At 38.7% G+C, this 15,639-nt stretch overlaps 2 protein-coding genes across 2 annotated transcripts; one reads left to right on the forward strand and one right to left on the reverse strand.

Moving 5' to 3' along the window:
- Positions 1-134: 134 nt before the first annotated feature.
- On the forward strand, positions 135-11,781 carry LOC139121636 (uncharacterized). The gene is made up of 4 exons (XM_070686698.1): positions 135-564; positions 6,399-6,749; positions 7,434-7,472; positions 8,575-11,781. Exons 1-4 carry the CDS (start codon positions 430-432, stop codon positions 8,758-8,760), a joined length of 711 nt encoding a protein of 236 aa, XP_070542799.1. The 5' UTR covers positions 135-429; the 3' UTR covers positions 8,761-11,781.
- LOC139121637 (5-formyltetrahydrofolate cyclo-ligase-like) lies at positions 11,335-15,447 on the reverse strand. The gene is made up of 3 exons (XM_070686700.1): positions 15,307-15,447; positions 13,765-14,020; positions 11,335-13,277 (listed from the first exon to the last, which is right to left on the reverse strand). Exons 1-3 carry the CDS (start codon positions 15,415-15,417, stop codon positions 13,042-13,044), a joined length of 603 nt encoding a protein of 200 aa, XP_070542801.1. The 5' UTR covers positions 15,418-15,447; the 3' UTR covers positions 11,335-13,041.
- Between the last annotated feature and the right edge of the window lie 192 nt (positions 15,448-15,639).

The raw sequence follows: 15,639 nt of genomic DNA on the forward strand, positions 1-15,639 counted from the left end.
GTTTATGACTCGAAATACGAATTAAACTGGTAAAGAGTGCAGTGAAAGTGAACAGAGCGCTGTCCCTTTTAAGGTGAGCTGTTGACACCCTCATTATAATATGTATAGAGGCAGTATTATTACTCATCGAGGACAATAGAGGTGGGTTAGCAGTTGACGGTTGGCTGGCCATAGCGTAGTAGGCGACCAACAACTGTACTAGCAACCGATATTTAGCGTGTTCTCCTCGCCACTGCATCGGACCTATAGGTCAAGGCTCAACCTCACCATTTCCTCACGATTTCTTGAAAATATTTATGACGCGTTGGAATTGAATCCAAGATTTCACATAAGATCTATTCGGTAATCGTGAACTCACCACCTTCGTTTATGGACTGTTTCTAAATCGGAACCCTTTAAAACATCTGTGTCACGGACTAGCCAGTAAAGATGGCAGAGACAGGGAGTGGCAACAATCAGACGAACGGCAGATTATCACCGGGTTTGGAGAGGCAATCGACCAGGGCACCGGTCGAGAAGAAAATATCTGCTCGGTCTGGGAATGGTTCGCAGCCCGGCAGTGTGGTACGTATAGCTTTCAATTGGGTAATCTTTTAAAATTGATGTAACGAGATAGGTAAAACGGTCAACCACTGAGTGTAACATGGTTTTTGTGGAACCAATATCCTCTTGTTTTTAAAGGTGAAGAATCCCTATCATTTTCGGAAATGTACAGAATAGCGGATATACGCTTGTAAGTCGTGTTAGAAATAAAAAACCTGTTCAGATACGACGCCTGGTGTAAAACGGAGAGAATACAGTGTACGTGTTCAATGGTTAGACCAGCCGAAACAAGCCGTTCGTTCAGTGGCCTAAATCAATAAAAAGGTCAACAATCAAAGAAAGAGAAGGTGATCTTTTAATATGTACAAAAATCATGACCTGTGAAGGACAAAAATTAGCCAACCTTCACATTGGAAATAATTTTCATTGAAAACATTATAAGGGCTTACTTATTGGCTGATTTTCATTGTCTATACGATTGAATTAATGTGGCTCTTTGTGGCAGCCATAGTTCGAACAATACCTTTTGATCGGAAAAGTGAGAGCCTTCGGCTAAGAAGTGGACTTCCCCTATTTTGCATCGGTGAGAACTTGAATGACACCGGCAACATTGTGCTGAGCCTAGCACTGCCATTCGATGCTGGTGTAAACTTTAAATTTTGATACATTTCACTCTGGAAAAAGTCGCCTCGCTTTCTACGGCAACGGTCAGTTTGAGTCCGAGTTTCGTCTATTTTACAGCAATTATTTTAGCCTACGCACAGTAGTGACTGGTACCTCCATACGGCGCCGGAGGACTACATTTTGGATACGGTCGACCTGTAACCAGTCACGCAAATAGTAGATTTTTGTTTCTCGTCTCTTTATGGCCTCTTATACACGTGAAAACACACGTACAAGTGTGCGCTTACACTAGGGTATAGGAAATACATACACACGTAGTTGTACAGTGTCGCCAGATGTCCGTTTATGCTCACAAACCCTTTCCACCCAGGGACCAAGGTATCATAAATAACATTTTGCAGTTAGTTGGTCAACAAACACGTTAAAGTAACCGTCACGATATATTAAATACCAGCATACACATTTTCATGGAGAGGAGTTGGAGAAATATATAAGGATCAATTATTAATTATTAATGTTCACCCGATATTGTTCAGTGTCTCGATATGGAAATATCTGGGGTGTGTCTCCCAGGGAGTCATCATTGCGTCACCGGAGACCAGTTAGATGTTTAATTCGTACAGTCAGATAAGCATGTAAGTTAACTTAGCACTATTCTATGGGGAGTAAAGTTGTTAAGGAAATATTACGCAAAGACCGTGACACAATAGCTCCGTGGCTTTCACTTTAACTCGTCCATTCATAAAGACGAGTGTATTGTACCACGTTACTGGTGTTGCAAATGTGATCAGTTAAACAATGCAAAAAATGCAGGCCGTGCCTCCACGTATTGTACCTGGGTACGTACACACATTCAGTTTGTCTAGTTTTTATCACTTCGTTGAAAAAAATCTCGAAAGCTTTCAATGTTTACAGGAGTGTAAATACTCCTTTCAACCACTCCTCACTTACTGCTCTATATTCAAGTAGCCAAACTAGACCAAGTAATCGTATTTGTGTCTTCAAAGAACCACTCTCCTTCAGTCGACGATGACACATACAGATAACCAGATGAACGATGTGGAATCGAAATGCATTACATGTTGGAAGAATAGTGGGAGCGGCGCGAAAAGCACACCGTTATACGTAAATCTCATTTCATAAAAAGCCCTTAGTTAACATTATCTGGAGCACGTCTCCAACCCCATAATGAAACTCTGAATAAACTATCTTGAAATTACACGTATGCTCGATTCCAATTATAAGTAAACTCATAACGGATGGTCTGTTGGTTGGCTTCACAGCAGTCAAGAGTGCGGGCTTTTATTAGATATGGAAAATTGGCTTTCATGAATAACACAGCAACATGGTGTCACATCTATAAACGGGTTCGTATGGTAGACGGGTTCAATGAACAGCTACATCAGAACAACGGCTCTATTCACACCACAATTCACTTTATTTTGAATTGATTGTAAAAAAAATTCGATTTATTTTTTCCTGATATGGCATGCGTGCCTTACCATAAAGAGGCGGTTTTAATGCGTAATATTGTACTCTGTCTGTTGTTGTCTGCCCATCTGCACTATGGCGTCATTTTATTTCTATTGTAAAACGTACAATCGCGGCTACACCCTGTCCGCCACCGCCGGTCGATATCGTTTACTAAATTTCATGCCATTTCGGCGGAGTTCCGTTCCAATGTTTCCCACAATGGATTGTAACGGCAGTGGAAGTAGTGTGCAGGAACTGTTCGACGTGAACTGCACTTTGATGAAATTTAGGAAGTTGATGTGACGTTGGAAGGTAGCATTAGGAGACAGGGTAACAACGTTACGAACCCTAAACACTGTCACTGTTTGCCACCGAGATTATGTACCGCAATGCATCATGGCTTCGAATGAAGCTTATATCAAATATGAAATCCAATATTCGATCGTGTTTTCGTGCAAGACTGAAATCCAATAAAGAGAATAAAAATAATAATACATAAATATCGTGAAAACATGATAACAAAGTTAGTTCCGTTGACGAAATGCAATGTTTTCGCCAGTATAATATTTTTCTTTGTATCACGAAAATTTGCATTTTTTTTCTTGGATCAAAGGAAACACTTAAAACCTCAGTCTCTGTGGAAGGACTGTTAAAAAAACTTAGTAATTTAAATCAGAAAACTACATTTTCAACAGAAACAAAGGGTTACGAAGTAAGGTACATCCATCCATGTCGACAAAAATTACTATTATTACTGCCTATCAACGGACATTCAATGAATGTATTATATGTAACCGCGTCTATCGAAACATACAAAAGTTTCATGCTGCGTTCGCAAGGTCAAATATGATATCTTTTATTTGATTCAATGTGTCAGCTGAAGCGACGATGATTGAAACCACTGTCCGCCATCTTTTTAATACAACTTCACTCCTTTCCCAATGTGCTTGTGTGCAATACCCAAATGCCGAAAATACCGATGTCTATAAATAAAATTTAACACGATTGGAACTAATTTGGGATAATTGGATGTAATGCCGATTTAATCTACAAATGTAATCTCATCTGCTTTTCTCTTTACATTACACACTTGTTTTTATAAGTAATTTGTAATATTGCAACATTCAGCTATAGGGCATCTAACATTTTTGAGAAATTTGAAAAGTATGAAGATCCAATTATCCCGAAGTAGTTCCAATCGTGTTATTTGCTTCTTGTTGATTTATATTCTGCTAAAATAATGATAGTGCGTAAAAAAATTGTGCGACAAGACAGCAGTTGTTTAGGTTTTTTTATTTTATTGAAGCTGTTAGCAAAAAACAACTTACGTCATAACAAGTCGGGTCAATGTATGGTACACTGCAGTGCATTGAATGCTTCGGATTGTATCCCACAAGGTAACGGAGAGAACACCGTTTGAAAAGGTGAACGTTTACTTCACAAAGAGTATAAACTGTTGGATGTTTGGCAAAGTTCATCAACCTCTCTCTTCCCCTTTGTCTCCACCATGAAGCCTTAGTTTATCTTTGTGATGTTCAACCCAAGGACACGGCCTTCGGAGGGGTATTAAGAACTGTGTGACATCCTCAAAAAGATAAAGCGTTTCTAATGATGATGTAACTAACAGACAAAAAGACACTGAAATGAAGAAAAGTGAAGTGCTGCGTTGACGGAAAAAGCGGAATGCGTTGGTACAAATAGGCTTTTGTAAAGACTGCATTTTTTCTTAAAACACGGTGTTCACCGAGGACGCCGCCTTTCAACGTGCAAACAAGCATCTTTTCTTTACCTCGCTATTAGGTGTCGAGGTAAATCTAAACACCTAATTATTCTGTCTACATTCGCACAGCGCAGGCTCACGATTAGATTATGCATACTCGAATCATTTGGCAGGCAGATGATAAATTCAAGTAAACTTCATGTATTAATTCGACAGCATATTTTATAGCTTTTGTCGAGGAACAATTCAACAGTTTAAAGGTGTAAAGTTTGAACGTATTCGCGATGAAAACAGACGAACAAAAACCCAGCAAGATGCTTTTATGTGCGTCTACATATTATGTTCAGCATTGTAGTGTAACAGTTGTTTGATGGTATAGTGACTGCTATTGAAAGGTAGCTTTAGTTCACTTCTTTTTAAACGGTATACATATCCTGACATATCGACAGAAGCGTACTCTGATGTGTATGTTTTCTCAATAAAGCATCTTTTATGACAGTTATCTTTGACCAATGTGAGAGAGAGAAAGAGAGAGAGACAGAGAGAGACAGACAGACAGACAGACAGAGACAGAGTGAAACAGAGGAGAGACAGAGACAGACAAACACAGGCAGAGACAGACAAACATACCACAGATAGACACACAGACAGGGTAAGAGAGCAGAAAAGCAGAGACAAAAGGGAGGGGTTCTTTTCCCAAGAGTTTGGGAATAAAGTGGGGGACAGATTTATTTCGTTTTGTTCTCAGTTCAAGTCACCAACCACTATTAATACAGCAATCATGAATCATATTATTTCTTATCTATCCTGAAAACCACCTGTTTACCCAATTAAGACAAGATGTAATCAAAGGGAATCACTCATTATCAGCTCAAGGACGATCGATCGATTTCTATCTTGAAAAATGATTCATAGATTTGTCGTCTCCATTCGAAGGCAACACAGATACGTTAGTTTGAATTGTCTAACATCCCGTCTTTCGTTTAAAGTTTTGTTCAAATCGTTTTTCCCGTTGGCTGTGTTACCTACACGTAACCAACTTCCCGTCAAGGGTTACTTAACAATTAACCTTCTCACGGTCCATATGTGACACTGACTAGTCTCTTCCTGAAAGTTTTATTGTTCTTTGAAACCGTTATATGTAGACGATTTCTTTGCGTCGGACTCAATGATGGCGATGAGTCTTAATGTAGTGTGGAAGGCGTATTTTATCATTAAGAATAGAGAACTCGCACCTCAACAATGAACCACGTTGTTAATCGTATAAAGTAATTTTATGAAAAGCTCAAATTATTTACAAGTTGATCATGTAGCATACAGAAAAAGAAACCACCTTCATATCATGACAATCATTAACGATAACATATGCACCTAATGACCTCAAGAAATATGTGACAGAGATTGTGTCCATGCATTGGCTCACCTTATTGACGATACGAGACGACTTCGGTCAACATTTCCATGATGGAAAGCGTTTGGATGCACATGTTCTCGGAAACCTTTTCAGACATAATTTTCCTCCGGCCACTTTGAACTGTTGAACATTCATTTACAAATAATGAATTTTAGCCGAAATTGATCCCTGAATCTCTAACAACTTTCACGAGTTGTGTGAAAGCCTAGGGATATAGCAACAAAGCAGGCTGCATTTTGATCCCGTTAAATGTAAATCACAAATAAAAGTAACCTCTTCGTTCAGTTCGTTTCAAAAAAGCAAGCCAAAAAAATTAACCCTCTTCCTATACCAGGTTCCACAGACAAATCACAAAAATAAATACCACTTGAAGATTATTTAAACCACGGTCACTCCGACAACATGCAAAACCAGTCGAATTGGTTTCGCATGTATCAAGTATAATACCTGCAAGTTCGTCAGGTTTTAAATGACCATTGACAATATATGATCCATGATATGATATATGAACTGTCAAGATATGATCTAGACAAAAAGGTTTTAACGAGTTTCAATTTGTTCATGTCTGTTCTAATGTGCCCCATTGTTCCAGAATTTATTGATGTGTGTCGTTTTGTCCTACAGCGAATGAAACTGAAGAAAGTGGACGAGTACGAAGCAAAGGATGCCCAGATGAGTGCAGTGTTCGGTGTCGCCCCGAGAGAGGTCAAGAACACGCTCAAAGTAAACCCCCTCTACGATCAATATGGACAGGGGGTCATAGAGGTTTCGGAGATGGACGCACAGACAGCCAAAAACACCAAAAGCTCCAAAATGTCAAGAGGGTCCATTGACAGGTCGCACAGATTCTCCAGAACGGACCCAGACGACACAGAACCCAAAATATCCTATGGGAGTAATTTTATGTACGGGAGAAGTAAAGAACCACAAAACGGCGCTGTCCCCAACGGAAACGATAACAAGAACAAGCAAATAGTGAGTTTCACTGTCTTTAAGTCATTTACAAAGAACAATTTGATCGAGAAATGGTTACATGTAACATTGAAAGTATTAAAATAGTACAACTTGCAGTGATCCCGTCACTTCTCAATAGACAACCGGGAATAGCTGTAGGGTCCAAGACCACGCTGCACTGGACATAGTATACAGTCACATGTAATCTAAATATGGCCATATATGGTAAAAGGGGCGTTCCTTGGTATTCAAACAATGCCCATGTGGGGGCGCTGTTTTTAAAAAGCGGCCACCCGCTTAAAATCTGTGATTGGTTAGATTTTCTCTTTCCATGGTAACTGTGGCAACATGTGGAACAGGTTACAGTACACCTTTAAAGCCCCCACTTCACTTTGCTCTGCGTGGCAGGGCTATGTTACTGGCGTTATACGGCCTCCCTGTGGTGGAAGGAAAAATAACGCCGGTAACACACAGCCCAGCCACGCATAGCTACCACTTCACTGTGCTCATCATCACTGTCATCCATGCATTTCGAGGGGGTGTTGCAATCGAGAAATCATTTAGGGCAGGCAGATATGCCGTTAACCAGAATGTATTGGATGTATACCTCACCATGTTTTGTATTCAAAACAGTCACGTGTTCTATACTTGTATTTAGCAATGTAGCAGCCGTTTCCAATGCCGATATTTCTTCTTTTCATGCAGACTGCACAGGGAAGAGTTATGCCATCAAGAATAACACGGGTAAGTAAATACTAGTAAACAAATAAAATGTGATATTTTATGATGATATTAATATTCATAGCGATTGAATGATTAGTGGAAATCTTCAGCTATCTACTCTCTAAAGAATCCGAAATACCTGGTGCCAACTTACTTATACGATATGTAAATTAGTATTTCCGTTCCAGTTGTGATGTTCATCACTTGTACATATAAATATTCTAACGGTAAACGTGGAGTCTGCGTAATGTACTGACTGGGCTGGTTGATATATTTATAGCCATTTTTGTAGAGGGGCGACTATGAATGACTGTTAATACACAGAGTGACAATCATAAATTTAACATGCGTGGAGAAAGTCAGAGCGTGGGGGAGAGTGGAGTGTGACGTCATCACAGCTGTCAGCATACGGCTTTGCTGTAATGGTACTGTAGTGCCCGTTGGATCGAGCGAAATACGAATCCCAGAGATCAAGTTACACTTCCCTCATTATATATTAGGTTGTTTTCATATGTGGCAAATTGATACAGAATCCATATGTTGCATCGACAGTGTCTAATATTCATACATTGATTGTCCGAAAGGTTGCGTGTTTAAGAGCCGTAGGCCTACATTGCTGTTCTCTGTGTGAACAGAAAAACCTGTATATGTCTCCCTGATATCGTGATTCTGAATCAGTGAATTGGAATTTGTGCAAGCAGCTGTCACTTAGAATATGTTCAGAGATTACTTGCATTATTTCATGTAAACGAACTGCCTCGATTTCTGTACGTGCCTTTTCGCTATCAGAAGGCCAATCGAAGCCCTGAAAATGATATTAAAATTTCGCATAGAGATATAGAGGCCAACAGCGCACATCTACGTTAGGACAAGGAAGAGTGTTGTAATAATTTACGATAAAATGTCACCAAAAATTATATACAGAAAGTTTACATCAAATGTAAAATATTTCTTAAACCATTGGCAAATTATCAACCTTTCCAACTCAACACAGCCTTGCCAGACATATGCACGGGCCTGTCTTGCAATCAACCTTTCGTACATTAAAACCCCTCGCCATTTCATTTCGATATTTTAAAGCGAACATTAGAACAACGATTGTTGTCACACTTTTAATTTGCAGAGTTCAAAGTTGAAAAACCAACCGAAGTCATCAGGTCAAGCTGGGCGAAGCAAAGACAGCGAAGCCGGAGCACCCGAAAGGTCGAAAGTGCGAAGATGGCGTCTCATCATGCTTTTAGTGTTGATCGTTCTCATTTTGGCATTGGCGCTCGTTTTAGCCATTTACTTTCTCACCAGAGGCACGTGATACAACATTTTACGAGTTAAATTTAAAGAACTATTTTTTTTATAACTCTACCTACATTTGCGGTTCTCTTTTCGACTTTTTAAAAAATGGATAACTCAAATGTTCCGAAACAAACCAAAATTTACTAGAAAACCATTTTTGTACTCGTTCAAGAAGTCTTGTCTGTACTGATATTTTATCATAAATGTACTTTATAACTTATATGTATTATGTAGCTCGAAAAATACCATAGTATCCATCACTGTTCTGGATTGTTGAATTCTGGTTTCACACAGGAATAAACTACAGTGCACAGAATGATTCAGATATAAATAGGTAATTTGATCCATGGCAAATATTCACACAACTGGCTCAGATAAATAATAGATACTTTATCATAATAAGTCTTTCGGAAAACACAGGAGTCGAGGCCAAATATTTCACCATTTTACGAGGAATAGAAACAGTATTTTCATTTTGAAAACAATCTTTAAAACAATGACTAAGGTATCTCTAATAACTAACTTAGACCAGGAGGAACATTGTAGAACCTTGTGCGTTACAACATACATAGCTATAAGATATGTTCATTTTGATAAATTGGGCGAGTGTGAGGGGCAGAAAGAGGGGAATAACTAAGAAAAAGAGTAACCCTTTCATCCGTTCCTCTGTAACAAACCTAAACCAAATGTTACGAAGTCGAGCTGTGAGGGGTATTAATATTCACTTTTACGCCCGCGAACTGGTCAGCTTATCCCATTGTCTGACAATTACACCATCATATAAGAATATTGTTTAATATCATTGTGGTATTTTGTTTGTCTTTGAACAAATATCTTCATTCCATTGGTTATAATTCCTTCAAGTTGACATGTCCTCTGGGCAACATATTTTCATGAAGAACGGATATTACGCATTTTATGCATGAGCTGCATCAAATTGTAATGTGCTTTAGATTCATTTTTGCCCGATGTGTGTCGACTACAGTTGTAGCGTTAATTTGTATCAGGTGTGTCATGAAGAACAGTCTTTCTTGAAAGGTCAAAGGTCAAAAATCCTGGTACCTTCACTTTCTTAAGTTCACCTGTATAGGTCGAGCATAACGCCTATTGCACAAGACTGATTTCTAGCGTTGAGTTTATTGGATGTTACACCTAAAAGGCAACCCGTGCAACGACTCCCTTAAAGTTCATATTCACTGTGAAGACAAATACATGTTTGAAAGCTTGCTTGTTTCGTGAACTCGTTTCTTTTTTGTGGGTTGAAATCTTTCTATTTCGTAAACGATTTAGATATTTCGTATCTATGGCATTGAGGAACTTCACGCCAGCCTCTGTTTCAAACATTTTGGTGTGGGAGATTTTCGCATTGTTGCTTTTCTGTTCGGTGACAAAGGTGTTTATATAGACGTGCAAAGGCAGGTAACCTCATAGTCCAATTATCACAGCGGACACATCTGGAGTTATTTTATCGACAATTTTCTTAAAGAACACCTTGCTTAAAATGTGCATTTCCGAGATTATCTTTACGCACTGACATGCACTGAGTCTTGTTGACTGAGTACAGCTTGCACAGTACTTGCACAGACCGTGCAACTGCGATGTAGAATCTTCTCACCTGCTTTCCCGTAATTTATGACATTCAGTCTCAAGGCGATTTGCTGGTTGGACACGGTGATGAGCCGCTGAATGATTACTTGTATTGTCCGTGCACGTGTGAAATACTTGGAATGCATGCAATCCAAAAAGAATGGGGTATATCAAAAGATTTATCTGGCGATGGATTATTTTGGTAGAGGGAACTTTCAAAGGACAATACGAGATTGACTTATGGGTGTATACATGTCATGGATGAGCAAATAAAGTAAACTGGAGTTTTTGTCACGGACAGCCTAAGTGGCGTGCATATTCACCACCTATAGTGTAAAGGAACTTGATGATAACGTCATCGTATTTTTTGTTCTAAGAGCAAGAAACATCACACCAAAAATATTTTACCATACATTGTATTATGAAGGTTCGTTTAATCTTAAGGCAACAAAAGACAAACTTTAAATCCCAAACATTTTGCGTTTGCCAAGAGAAGTAATGGAGAGATGGTATTGCAGGACCAAAGAATAGACGCAACTCTGAAGATGGAAGATAAACTCTTCACTCTGCATTTGCTGTGCACATGGACTCATCATACATACTCACTCATGCTACAACCATTAATTGCAAATTCCTTTTTTCCCCGTTGTATGATCTAATGCCATTGATAGTTTACTGTGTGTTTACAAGAAAAGTACCAGGATTTAATTTCTGCTGACCTTTCACACTCTGACCCAAGGGTCACAGAAATCTCATTAGTTGAGAGAGTATTGGATATTTAAAAAAGAATAAAAAATTGATAGCGATATGTAATTGTTGAATTTTTTTACACAAAAATTGCTGCATGTATAGGCATTTGTTATATATAAAGTTTGAAGTGTGTTTTTATTTTTGAAGCTCATTTATCATTATTAAAATATTTTTGTTTAAGTGGATTTTGATGAAATGGAACACCTCTGCAATTACATGCACTTCCTTATCAGAAATGGACATTTTTTTCGCAAGCTGATTGTAAAGTATTTCGTCAGAAGAAGATAGAAATTTTAGTCAAAGCAAACTGCACCATGAAATCTTTCCTTGCAGATCATAGCATTTATTTATATTCTATTTAGTAAATGGCTGAGGTGACTGTTAAATCAGCCTCCGTCAACCACCAGTAACTACTTTCTGCCTGAAATGCAAAACTTAGAATGAGGATGAAGTGTGAAAGCAAACTCTGCCACTGCCTCATAGTTTTTTTCAATTCCATTACTTTGGTGTACTTCTGCATATTTACTGTATCATTCACCTTGAATACCATGCTGTACTCTGTGCCAAACTCTTTGATTTCACTGAGCACCAAATGGTGTACAATATTTCATGAACAATCATTGAATGCAGACAACAAAGGGAGACTGGAGCAGCGTCTTTCCTAATGTGAAATAAAAGTACTTCCAGTTTTTGCTAGAGTATACACACTGACTATGGACTTTTCTTTTTATAGTGTGTTGGGTATGCTTGAGTTGTCAAACTTGCAGGGCATGTGCTCCACCTGCCAGTGGCACTGGTCTGTATCCGGTGCCCTCTAGCACTGCATTCCATCAGTCCACCAAGCATGAAGGGTTGACTGGGATTTAGGTCAGCTTTAAGCCTAGAGCAGGCGTTTTTGTAGCTTTGTGAAATGAAAATGACAGTTTTCTGGTAGAGAATATCACATCTTCAAACTCAATGGAGAAGGAAGAAGGATAGATTTGGATAAGTGATGGACTGGATGATGGGTGAAATATTATGAATTTCAAAACAGAGGAAAACCATGCTAGTATCTGCATGGCTTTCCTCAATTTTTGAAGCAGAACGTGAGTGGGTTTTGATAACTTTCAAGGTAAAAGGATATTTTGGCTTGACATCTCAGGTGTGGTAAATTTATTCCATGAGTTGGTCTCAAGCCCCAACCTGACAGAGAAATTCCCACTTTATAAGCTGAACAGGGTGAGTGTTTCTTTGTCATCATGCTAGTATACCATAACTACATTCAATCATGGATGCAGTAGTGAGACCAGAATCAGACAAAGCTTTCAATCCATAGTTCAATATCATATATTGTATTTATTTCATGAAAAATATTGCAAATTAATCAAATAAAATGTGTACAATAGCTAAATTTTGGCAGTTGCAATAGCCTCTATAATTCTACAAGGTAAATACTTACAGTTTATTTATACACTTGATTTGTATGCCTATAAACTGTTTTTGGTTTACCTCAACCATATATCATCAAATATCAACATTTCAATCTCTTGGAATGATTAAAAATACAAAATTACATTTTGCTTCAAGCACCAGAAGATAAACTCAATAAAATAGACACTGCATATGACCTTTAACCCTTGACTTCTGCCCTCACATGAGGACTGTTGACTTCAAATTTCATGGTAAAGAACATTCACATACAATGTATTGACCCTTTAACCACTGCTTTCGTTTGAAAGCAAAATCACTTGGCTCTATATGAGGAAACATTAGTGGATGACCCCGGTTTGTTGTTGCATGAGTTGATTTGATATAAAATATTAACTTGACGAATCAAGAAATTGAACTGTTTTCTTCATTTAGATTTAGACAGCTTTTTAATGTAGTCACTACACAGTGCTGCACTCCCTCTGTGTACCAGCCTCTCCATATCAGTGAAATTAGGGAATTTGCAATGGGACAATGGGACATTTCTCAAGTGAATTCAAGTGGATGTTTCCCTGTCAGGCCAGAGTACCTCATCTATCTTCACATCATACTCAGATGTTGGAATCTCATCACATATCTGTTCATTGTACGCCAGGGCTATCGTGTAGGGCTTGACACCAGTTTCCTGTGTGCATCGTTTTTGATAGTTGTCGTAATAGCCCTTGCCCCGTCCTAGTCGGTCTCCGTCCTTAGAGAAACCTAGTCCCGGTACTATGATGAGATCAAGTCCACCTTTAAAACACACAAAATTTTCATCATGGCACAATTGTCACTGCTCAGTGCAAATGCTGAAGAAGTGAAAATTTGAAACTCTGCTTGTTCTAAGATAGTTAGCTAATTATTCAGAGATGTCGAAAAGAGTATTTTAGTTTTCTTGTAGCACTTAACATTTCTCATTGCTAGAACTTTGTTGGCTTATGCCATAAAACTTGTAAGGAAGGTTTTGTTGTTCATTTATAGCACAAACTTTCACTTTGTTTCAAAAGAATTTTGCATCACAGTTTCAAAGGCGATAACCTTTCTGATATTGAGAAGATGAGTAGTGTGCAAAAAACTGTTTGAAATTCCATGCATTATAACTTCAATGTCAGCGTCATATTGGTTCATCTTGCCAATCTCGCTAGATCATTCAGAGGTGGTAAACTACACCTGATATAAACAGCGCCCCCAACGGCAAATCATGCCAATCCTTCATAAGACAGAACGATGTGGTTCATACCTGTTGAGAGAGCCTCTTCCCTCTGATCGCCCTCAGCTGGCTGCTTGATATTCCACTTTGTCTTGGGCAAGGAGTCATAATCCTCCATAGAATGCAGTCTCAGCATGTCCATTTTGTCTCCAATGTACTGTGGTATGAAACACATCTTGTTTGTTTCGAATAAGTTCCTCAGTATACCCATGGTGTGTACTTCCTCCGTCATGGATAGATAAATACTGACACGCTGACTTCTTTTGTACACAGGGTGTTCTATCAACTGAAATAGAGGTTGTTTGATAAAACTTTGCAAAGCCTTGAGCTACTTTTTAATTGTCTAGTTTTGAGTTATCGCAAATGCTGAAGAATATTGTAGGTTTTCAGTCTGAGGATAATATCAGTGACACTTTTTGAATATTGCATATGACTTGCTGATATCTGCCCCTTTCTTTAGAATAATAGGTGTCCAGTTTCCCTTTCTTATCAGCAATGAAGTACTCTTTGCTTGGTTTATTCAATACTAGTCTTGCGATAAGACTGCATGTATGACATCAACAAATTCACTTGTACAAGTACAAGGAACACATTGTACACATGATGTATATCATACACCGAGTAATATTGGCTCAATTTCTCTTTTCATTCAGAAATGTTTTTTGTATGGAGCAATCAAAAACAGTGAGGAACTGTAGCTTGTGTCTGGTTGTGATGAAATTCGTTTTTCTGATGAATTCTACATGGGTGCTAGCCGGGCAAGAAAGCGTGTACCTATACAGACTGAAGTAACCGTGTATATGACTTATCCTGTTCAAAGACAGTTTAGTTGGCATGGACCCTTGTTGATGTTTTATCACTATCACAAACAATTGCCTGTCATAATTAAGTTTCAAACACAGGCACTTGTTCGCTCAAATTCCATTCATTAAGCTTGTCACCTGAGATATCATGGGAAAGAGAAAGTAACAAAACCAGCTCTTCAAGTAAACCTCGCTTTGTCATTACACGGTGCTAGATGAAAATTAAATTTATTGGGAGACTGACAAAATAGAGCATCTTTCTAAACTGCCTAAAAAAGGTAAGAAGTGATCAAGCAAATTTCATGCAGACAAATTGACTGGAATGAAAACTGAGATGGAACAGGGGCCAGCCACGATGCCTTTGAGATGAATACATTTTCCTATCTTGCCAACGAAATAGGACAGGCAACAACAATCTGCATCAGCATTAATGAAGATGGTTTCAAGGCATACACTGTTTCTCACTGCATAGTGTAGGGTATATGGTTGGGGGTGGGGGATAGCCAAGTTCTGAAGGTCCATTTTGAACCAACATGCAGCGGTTGACCCTTTCAACATCAGCAGTCAAATATTGCAAATTTGAAAGAAGATCGTTGAAAATGTTCCTGTTTCTTTACTGAAATGGACAATTTACACTTGGCAAGACTTTCAAGATCTTAGGAACCCTCCTAAACCTTCTCATTTTGAAGTAGGCCAAACACAGATATACGAAATGTGGAAGTTACAGCTAGAAAAGCCGAGTGGAAAAGTTGACAGTAATGCATCGTACCCGTTGTGTTATCGCTTCTGACTGTTTTGTCCTTTCTGCAACCGACATGGAAGACAGCCTTAGTTTCAATTCGCGACGAAGAGCTTGTTTCATCTGCTTCAGCGCTGCCATGTTGTCTGCACGGTTGTCTGCAATTTTTAAGTTTTAGCGCCCTCTACGACATTTTGTGTGACACCTGTCACAGATTCCCGGGGACAGATTATATTTTTGAGGATCTATAGCCAAAATAACACGCAGGCTCGTACCACCCGACCTTTAAAATTGTGTATAGTGTGTTATATTATGTTAGTGTGAAAGTGAAAGTACTCAAAATATACGTCAGGCAAGATTGCT

This window comes from Ptychodera flava, chromosome 21, assembly GCF_041260155.1.
Source record: "Ptychodera flava strain L36383 chromosome 21, AS_Pfla_20210202, whole genome shotgun sequence".
NCBI classification, from domain to species: Eukaryota; Metazoa; Hemichordata; class Enteropneusta; family Ptychoderidae; genus Ptychodera; species Ptychodera flava.